Consider the following 10,032-nt stretch of genomic DNA (forward strand, 5'->3'; position numbering starts at 1 on the left):
ACAAAAATATTGAGATGTAGAATTAGAAATTAGTTGTATATATTAGGTTATAATTCCTCTGCATACACAGAAAATTAAAGGAAGAGCACGACCTGTAATGTGACATTCGACTGAGACGCAGTGTAATTTTTGCAAAAAGTACAGAGAAAAGGAAAATGTTATTCCTGTCTGGTATGGCTGTCTTTTTTATACGGTTACTTTTTTAATCACCCTTCCATTCTCTACAAGAATCTCTTTTCCATCCTCCCTCGCCTCTCGTGTCATCTCTTTCTTCTTCTTTGTCAGGACATAAAAAGTCAGCACACTTCCCACCACCAGGAAACTGATGGACAGAATAACAACTCCTAGGCATAGTAAGTGCGAGGTTATCCCTTTTGACTGAATCAGTTGGTCCCACAGCCCCACAGCTACACAGCTGAAGCCAATCAGAGTCCCCCAAAAACCAAAAGCCAGCATGCAGGACCCACAGGACAGCTCGGCACCCCCAGTCACCACAGTGAGGCCTGCCAATGAGACAACTCCTCCTGGTAAGATAACTGTGTCAGATTTGGGGTCATATCTGACAGTAGAAGAGACGTCTGGTAGAGCTGATGGGTCGAGTGTCTCCATCTTGTTTGCCGTTGTTGGTTTTGTTTCTGTATCAGATGATGACAAGGTTTTTGCATGCAGTTTCTTCTTCTTTGCCAGTCCTACAATGTGACACATATTCGCAATTAAAAACCCGCTCGTATGGAGATTTAAGATTGTGAAATATGTGCTTTTGCTCCATCCCATAAAAGAATCTACATATCACTGAAACTGAGCTGCATTGACACACCTTTCCCAAAATGCATATTTAAATATTAAGTACCTTTGTTGACTTTTGGATCTCCGCTGCTGTTTAAATTAAAAGGCCTGCGGCAGTAGAGCAAACACTGCAATAACTATCCCGCAGGCTGGGTCATGTAAATATTGGATATGAAAAGGTAACTAAAATTTTAAACACTTAAGTAGCTCACAGGGGTTTTACTTGGCTTGATTAAGATGCAAAGCAGTAGATGAAATTTGAGGTAAGTTCTTACTTTTGAATTAAATGAACTGGGGCTAATATGATAGTATGGGAGTCCTTAGAGGACAATCATCTATACATTTTATTTGAGTCTGATTTCCTGTAATGAGTACGTTTCAGTCTTTTCTATAGATCTCTTTTTTACAGATGAGGACAAAATTATTAGCCACCCCCATGAAAATTTTAGTTTTGTAAAGTATTCCCAAGTGCTTTTTAACAGAGCAAGGACTTTTTGACACAGCTTTTCTAAACACCCAAGTTTTATTTTGGATGCTTACATTATTTTACTTTGCACACAGAAACAAAATGTTTTCACAAAAAAAAAAAAATGACCATAGTAAAAATAATTACCCCCCTGAAGCCAATAGTCAATTCTGTCACCCCTTTGCTGGATAACAGCCTGCAGATGATAATTTTAATTTTCAACAGGTCTCAGACACTACTCCAGAGGAATCCTAGCCCATTCTTCTTTGGCCAATCTCTCAAGCTCCTCCAGATTTGATGGCCTTCTGCCATGGATCTTGGTCTTCAGTTCACCCACAAGATTTCCAATAGGATTCAAGTCAGGGCTTTATGCAGGCCAGACAATAATGTTCACTTTGGTCTTCTGGAGGTAGTTCTTCACCAGGAGCCACATATGAAGACAGAGTGACGACCCAGACCCAGTTTTGTTGCTGACTGCTTGAGGTTTTTCAAAGTCTTCATATATCCTTCTTTCTTCGTGATTCCTTCCATATTTGCATGATTTCCAGTTCCAGATGCACTGAAGCATCATCACAGTATAATACTCTCATCTCCGTGTTTCACTGTGGGGTTGGTGTTCTTTCTGTTATGCTTGTCTCCCTTCTTTTTTAAACACAAGCAATGTCCATGGCCAAAGAGCTCCAGTTTGGTCTCATCTGACCAGAGGACACGCTTCCAGTATGCAGAATCTTCCTCCATGTTGTCCTTGGCAAACTTCAGTCTGGCTTGAAGGTGGCTCTTCTGCAGAAGTGGAGCTTTTCTTGTTCTGTATTGTGTGGTTCTCTTTGAATTTCTTTATGATACTTCTCACTCCAACTTTTGACACTTGGAAACACTGTTAACTTTGAATATCCTTCTCCTGCTTTGTGAGCATCAACAATTCTTTTTCTCAAGTCTAAACTGATTTCTTTTTGTCCTGATGACAGCTCAAACCCTTACTGAAGTTTTTAAAGCGTTTAAGTTGGAGTGTAAGCATCCAAAATTAAACTAGGGTGTTTGGGAAAGCTGTGTTAAAAAAAATCCTGTCTCTGCTAAACAGCACTTTAAACTTAGGAAATGGTGAAATTGTCATAGAAGGCTAATAATTTCATCCTCATCTGTACCTTCTTAAGGCAAGAACGATTGCTTTATTTGCAATAACAGGTTAATCTTCGTCTTATTTTTGAGATCTTAAGAAATTAAGTCATTATCATGTAAAAAAATGGGCATTTTTAACCCAAGATACCAAGATGAACAAGTTAGGATCTATAGAGAACAACCAAAATTCATTTGTCATCCTAGGAAAACTGAGAAAAATAAAATGTATGTAACCACAGAATGAAAACACATCTTATTACAATTAGTGATACTGTAGGGATGACTTGTATCATATATTATATAATATAAAGTTTTTACTGCTTACCTCAGAGCTGAATCAGAAGCAAAGTGGAAATGGTTTCAAATGAAGGCCCTCTAAATTCATAGAATTCACAGAAATTTGTTTCCCTCTAGCTAAGTTCGTAAATTTAGTGAAAGCCTAAAAGTCGTGCTGACTTTATCTGCACAGTTGGTGTTGAAATGGGAGCAGGGGGCTCTAACACTGGTACCTTTATCATAGACACGTCACAGAAGTGAGGCCTGACAAGACGGTGGGTACAATTGTAAGGATTGTTGTCATTGCTTGTTTGTTCCTCCCGCTCCTTGTGTTCAGAAGGAAGCTCTTGTCTGTCATTAAGCATCATTATAGCCCATTACCAGATATTTATCTTGGAGCTACTCCCTTCCTCTCTCCCTCTCGTTCAGTCTGAAGTTTTGACTTGTTTTCCACCCAAGTATTGTTTGGCTGAGAGTGAATATTTCTTTTTTAAAGCATTTTCCTGTTTGGCGTTCCCGTTTCTCAGGACACTGATAATGAGGTGCGGATGAATTCTTCCCAGATCTTAATTTCTAAAACTACAAGACTATTTTGTCACCGGTTTGGAGTTTAACTGGTGAGGATTAAGATATTACCACTGTTGTTGAAGAAATGTTGCAAAAAGGGTTGATCTTTCAAAACAAAACGTATTGGTAAGATGGAAAAGGGAGCAGGTTCCACATGTTCTCATTTGGCTTGGATGAATGGAGCTGGCCTGTCCTACTTTGTTTACACTGAGTGGGGCAGATTTGCAGTATATATGTCAGAGTTGATGTTGATCTCACTCCCAGATTGGTGCTTTAACACAGGTGAGATTTATTCAGCCACTAATCGGCTATCACGTTGTCCAGCCAACTGGCATGTTGCCAGTCGTTGGTCAGTGGCCTAATTGCAGCAATTTAGATAAGTTGAGATAAGTTTAGATAAGTTGACTTATACTGCATACAACCTCCCATTTGTTACTGCACTGCTTTTTATGACATTTTACTACTTGCAACAGAAGTACAGTTATACTTTAATGTTGGACAGCCATTTAAGAGTTGCCATTGTTTTAATGGCTCTAAAAAACAAAAAAAGATGTATTGATTTGTTTTACTCTCAGAGTGTCTCTGTCGTGCTTCGGTGCCTCAGACGGTGTTCAGACAACACATTATATGACCCCTCACCGTCTCCACAAGTAGAAAAACATTTTCCAAGGAACGACAAATCCTTTCTTACCCTAGCTTTGGCAATTAGTTAGGCCCAGGGAATAGGTCATATGTCAGGGATTCTTTCGTGGACAGGAGGGGCTAATTCTATTGGCGATGACTTTCCCAGGATGAAGATAAAGGTAATTGGCTAAGTGTTGGATTGGGTGGGACGGGGCGGGGCGTTAGTAATCCAATAGATGGACTCACTGAGCATAATTATGAAATGAAGAAAATTCTGGTGCACAAAACAGACATGGATGGTAATTTTACAGTGATAGTAGTGCATAGTAGTTAAAGTGCATAGTAGCGTGTATGTAAGAAATTACTCATGCAGTGAAATCACATCCTTCTTATTTGCATCCTTGCACACATGTTACACAGACTGTGTACACTTCCTCCTAGATGAGTCTGAAACAACACTTAAGACAATCAAGATAATACTTTCAGTCAAGCAGACACAAAGACATGCCTCAAGACTTAAATGTGTCAGCCAAAGTGTCATAAAGGTAATTTGATATGTCGATTACTGAAGGTTGAAGGTGCGTGACAATGTAGGTGGAGACAAAATACAGAGGAGGAACCACAGGATCAGCAGTGCATAAGAAGGAACGAGGTTGAAGAAAGGTTCAATCCAGGGAATGAAAGCCAAGTCAGGCCTGTGCGTGTTTGTATAAGTAGATATGTGAAACAGAAGGACTTAGATTGACGTGACAACACTCTTAAGACTAAAATCAAGCCAGGTACCCAAAAAAACTGGGAAGTGGAAAAAGTAAATAATGTAGTTGAGGTTGGACAGGAAGGAGGTCATGCTGAACAAGAAGGCAAAGTTGATGTGAGGGGCATTCTTCAGGTGGGATTGAAGGTGGGAGTAGGGGGTTAAACAGGCTGGACAGATGGTAGTCTGGAATTAGATGTCAGTGGTCAACTAAACCTATTGAAAGGCCACAACTGAAATAGCAGAGCCACTGGTGGAGAAGCTAGAGCTAGCTTCTAAACCCCAAATGGAGACATGTTAACAGAATTTTTACCAACAGTTCAATGGTTATCAAGGGTTTTATGATTCTTTAGAACACAAATACAAGGCCTATTTAATTTTATTAATGAGTTTGTGCCAACACAGCATAGTGAAAAGCAATACACCAAAGATGTTGCTTAGTAATGGGGTATAAATTCATTTTTTAAAAGATAAACCTCCACAAGTTACAGTTTAATTAATATTTGAAAAAAGGAAATAGCTTAGTATTGTCATAGTTCAAGTTTTTGCTCTCCTTCAATAGACCCAATAGAGGAAATTAGAATCTGGGGGTTCATTTTAGTCTAAAGCTCAGCCACCTTAAATCCCGCATTAACAGAATTATCTCGGTCATCCTTGGTAGGAGTGTGTTTTCTCCAGCCCTCCTTATCTGTCACTGTCTTACTGTCAAGGCTCAATTCTCCAGCCATTGCCTGCCCTCACAGCACTCAGGTAAGCTTTCATGGCATTTTTCATTATCCCGACAATGTGATTTACTTTACAGAATCAATTAATCCTCACAATTAAACTACCATATTTGGACCTTTTCTTTTTTATCATATACAGGTTCTTCTCTAGCACACCACAAAGAGAAGACGTCAAGCAGAAGAACAAAAACATTTTAAACACAGAAGAAGTGCAGGTGGCACAAGAGAAGAAAAAAACTCAGGTGGCAAATATTTGCCAGTGAGTTTGTCAGAACTGCTGTACTGCCAAAACACTTAAAACATCAACAATGGGAAATAGCACCAGTAGTGCACTATCAAAGGAGATCCTGGAGGATCTGAAGCTCAGCACCAAATTCACTGAGAATGAGATCAGCCAGTGGTACGAGAACTTTCAGAAGCAGTGCCCGACAGGCCGCATAACACCTGAAGAGTTTGAGCAGATTTACACACGTTTTTTCCCGGATAGCGATGCCAAGAGCTACGCAAGACATGTGTTTCGCTCTTTTGACACCAACGATGACGGCACGTTGGACTTCAAAGAATACATCATTGCACTTCACATGACATCTACCGGGAAGACAACCCGAAAACTGGAGTGGGCCTTCTCGCTGTTTGATGTTGACAAGAATGGATACATCAACAAGACAGAAGTGACGGAGATCTGCCAGGTGAGGATGATGCATGTGCCATGTTGAAGAACATAGTGATAAAAGGATGAGAAGTAAAGGTGTGACTAAGAGCAATTCATGGCATCCATTACACTTTGATTATTTATCCTGTTTTAAATGTTGTTTCCTCAGATAGAGGAACTTTGATTTCCTCTTAAACATTAATTTTCTCTAATTAATGCTCTTATTGAGAATTCATAAAACATGTTGACAAGTTGGGCTACAGACAAAGAGGCTAATTTATTTCATCACAAAGTTCATCTGTTTTTTTGCTACTAGAATCACATAAAAAATTAATTCCAACTATTCTGCATGTCATAGTCCTCAGAGGAGAGTTTGACTCTGAGTTATCAAAGCTTCATCAGAAACAAAATAGTAGGAATACTTGACTTTATCAGTATAATCCAATTGTGCTTCAGTAAATACTACTTTATTTTTGTTATTTCAAATTTCCTTTTATTTGAAGTGTTTTGGAAAAGTTGAATTGATTTCTCTATTATATTTGAGACAAGCTTTCATTTTTTGAGGAAGCCTATATTGTCAGTTTTCTCTGGTAATTTGACTCTCTGTGATAAGATTTGCTGTTATTTATTGTAAAGTGCCAGTTCCCCCTATGGTATGTAGGTCTTGCTGCTAATTGGCATCCCAATTAGCAAGTCTATATGGGCATTAACTTCCAGATAATCTCTGTGATAACAGGTTTAGCTCAGACTATACAGGCAGTCACACTCTTAAACAAGACGGTCCTTTTTTATGTTTTCAATCAAAAGAGACACAGCCAAGCCTTCCTGAGTATAATGCTTGTTTTTACAAATGATACAGCTGCCACCATGTTGTAAACTTGTGATTTTTATCTTGTTGTTTGGAGCAGTTTTATGAATTGAAAAGTTTTCTGATGAAAGCTCTAAAGTTTTTGTGTTTCATTATAGATGATATTGCAGTGTAAAAGGTTTAGACGGATCAGCTCAGCATTCAGCTGGCATTGTAATGGGATTGTAATCCAGGCCAACTGGTCTATGTTCATATGCAGCATGTTTATGGTCACGGGGCAAAGTAGCTCCATTTAAGAGCAAAAAGGTTAAAACCAACAAGGAAACCAGACTGAGAGAAGATGAAGGCAGGGACAGATGTTATACATCAACAGGGCATCATTCTTCGCTGAAGATAATCCAGTGATATCTGTTTGTTAGAGTTTTTGATGGGAAACAAGTGAGGAAAGAAGGCAGGCTGCTAATATCATAAACAAAATTCAGTATGCTGCACTGATATGATAGATTATTTAAGGGAGGATGTAACAATGTCTTTAGTTTTCAGATTTGGATGCAGATACTTTAACTTTTCAGACATTTTTCTTTATTTTAAAAGGAAATATTTGTAATCACCAAGTTCACAGTGTGAACTACATAAACCACAAGAGAGCAGGGAGAGGCTGAGACTGAGAGAGAACGCAGAGATGAAAGAGAAGCCATCTTGGCGTTTGGCCCGTGGCCTGAGTCTTGGCACTAATCCATGTTAATCTAGGTGTCTTAAATGTGGGAGATGAGTGCTTCCTCTCTAAGTGGGACGCACACTTAAAGGCCTGAACCCAAAGTGCACAGTCATTTACAATCTGCTTGATTCCAAGTGGCCCATTGAAGATTAACTCTCTCTGAAAAATGGCTCATAGGCCTGAATGTAAAACCTTGGCCTATTGAATTATTAATTCTTAGCACAACCTGACCTGTGCATCTTTAATTTAGATGGCTTAAATGTTAATAGTGATGACCAAGCACTCAAGAATTGCTCTTGTGACTGCACTGGTTGCCAGATCTGCTGTCATATAAGGATTGCAGGCTTAAGTTTGTGTGTAGAAGCTACTGCTATAGATTTTTCCATTTTTATGCCAGTTCATGATCGTAATATCTTACTAGACTTGATATATGAGGTGGATGGTATATTGGCAGGTATGAAATGTTTGCTGACATGTTGCCAGAAAGTACAAATGTACCATGATGCTTTACCTTTTAAAATGAATCATTACTTTTGTGGACTTTTAAGCTAAACCAACAGACCTACCTCAGCTGAAGCTCTTTTTCCTTTTTTCCTTAAACTTTAAAGTGAGCTCTCAGGATGGGAGTATATAGTCTGAAATAAAGCTACCTTCATTTCTAGCACTTGTGGTGATTGTCTCAGGTAAACCACCCTACAAAACTGTTGTTCAACTTAATTTTGATTTTAAATATAAGCTCCATATAAAGGGAGACATTTTTATTTTGTGATATACGGCGCTTGCTGTCTGTCAGCAGGTTGTTACCATGCTGTTTGTAGCCCTCAAAATGGCAGATGAGGCTTGATTTTGATAATAGTTTTAAAATTCTCTTTGTGTATAATGTAATTGTAATCCAAAGAAATTATTACAAATTATTATTACAAATAATTACAAAATGTTTTTATTTAACAAAGAAAACAAATCTCATTAATGTGAGAATCACATGTTGATTGTCTTGTTTTGTCTGTTTCTAAAAAAAAGGGAAATAAGAATAAAAGTTATATTCTAACACGGGTGAGACTTGGTGTTCTTGTTCTAATAAAAAGGTATGTGTTTATTCATACCAGTTAAAATAAGTTTAGACATATCAGTATTTTGTCGTGCACATTAGAGTGAATAAGCTGAGCTTACTCAGTTGTCCCACAGTCTGAACACGACTTTGTTTTTTCACATCTCTATATGCTGTGTTGTATGTTCCATATGTTTTTTTGTAATGAAAATGGTGTAGACTCATCATCAATCTTATACCCAATCCCCTCTCAGGCCATATTTAAGCTGATCCCCAAGGAGGAGCAGAGCAAGCTACCAGAGGATGAAAACACACCCGAGAAGAGAGCCAACAAGCTGTGGTCCTACTTTGAAAAGAGAGACAACGGTAAGGAAGAAAACCCACATGGCACATGTGTGTATATGTCGCGCCCTGCGGTGCACGGCAGGTCAACAGGTTCTTACCCTATGTACTTATGTTAAAGGAAGATCAAGTCAGTATAAGCTGTTCCCACCTTTCCTTAACAGCTGTTCTTACATCCTCTGCAAAGATTATGCTCGGCTGTTTTGGCTTAATAACAATACAAGTATTAAATCCACCTGGTGTCTGCATCACTTTGCCGTGCCAGCTTTATGTATGTAGCCACCATTAAACCTTAAGTGACTTCTCTGCATTGCATGCCACTAAAACTACACACCCACACAGGAGATAAGATGGGATTTCCTAGATAAGAGTCATTGTTCAGCCATATTTTCTGTTTCTTTGTTCCCTTCACAGAGCGACTGGCTGAAGGAGAGTTCATCAAAGGAGTGATTGAAAATGAGAATGCAATGAGACTCATCCACTACGAACCACTCAAATAATGGAGTCGATGTTGTTTTGTCCTTTCATGTTAGGCTCCTTCTTTTCTTTAACACACTGTTATCTCTTCTGTCTCTCAGTCCTCTATAATCCACTCAACCCTTCTGTGTAAATACTCATTTCTGCAGTGTCTTGGTGGCAACTAACATTTCAGCAAGTTTCCTTAATGTCATGTTACTGTTTAATTAATGTTTGTTGTTCATGAATTTATATCAAATAGATGCAAAGACAGGCTAATAATGGCATAGTATTTAAACGTGTCCAGCTGAAAACAGCAAGAGTAATGGTGGCTACTGTAAGACAGTATATTAAATATACGTATCAGGAGTTTGTATGATGATTAATGTCTTATTACTAACTACATTTGGTATGCTTAAATGAAATCAGGGCTCTGAAGAAATGAACAGTTTGTCTATTAGACATGTATTTGAGAGGATGCTAGTCCTTTTTTTACATAATTGGAAATTTCTTTAAAGGTTTGTAGTTCTCATGTGTTTATTCGATTGAAAATAAATTAAAGGATTTCTCATACATCTGTGCTCTGAAAATCTATTTATTCATCCTTTCCAAAATAACAAAAAAAGGCGTCTATGACCTAAAAACATACTAAAAAATACCACGCTGTCAATTGACAAAAATTGGTGCTGTTGGT

General features: G+C 38.4%; 1 protein-coding gene across 1 annotated transcript; it reads left to right on the forward strand.

The window, feature by feature from the left end:
• Window positions 1-474: 474 nt before the first annotated feature.
• rcvrn2 (recoverin 2) lies at window positions 475-9,857 on the forward strand. Its single transcript, XM_041793817.1, has 5 exons — window positions 475-527; window positions 5,251-5,339; window positions 5,454-6,003; window positions 8,795-8,906; window positions 9,297-9,857. The coding sequence occupies exons 3-5, from the start codon at window positions 5,623-5,625 to the stop codon at window positions 9,380-9,382; spliced, it is 579 nt and encodes a 192-aa protein (XP_041649751.1). The 5' UTR covers window positions 475-527; window positions 5,251-5,339; window positions 5,454-5,622; the 3' UTR covers window positions 9,383-9,857.
• Window positions 9,858-10,032: the final 175 nt, after the last annotated feature.

This window comes from Cheilinus undulatus, linkage group 8, assembly GCF_018320785.1.
Source record: "Cheilinus undulatus linkage group 8, ASM1832078v1, whole genome shotgun sequence".
NCBI classification, from domain to species: domain Eukaryota; kingdom Metazoa; phylum Chordata; class Actinopteri; order Labriformes; family Labridae; genus Cheilinus; species Cheilinus undulatus.

What these genes read in the sequence shown, in the direction of transcription:
- rcvrn2 (XM_041793817.1), top strand. Translation starts at nt 5,623, where the DNA reads ATGGGAAATAGCACCAGTAGTGCACTATCAAAGGAGATCCTGGAGGAT. An exon ending in AAGTGACGGAGATCTGCCAG is followed by an intron (nt 6,004 to 8,794) that starts GTGAGGATGATG and finishes ATCCCCTCTCAG; the next exon opens with GCCATATTTAAGCTGATCCC. An exon ending in CTTTGAAAAGAGAGACAACG is followed by an intron (nt 8,907 to 9,296) that starts GTAAGGAAGAAA and finishes TTCCCTTCACAG; the next exon opens with AGCGACTGGCTGAAGGAGAG.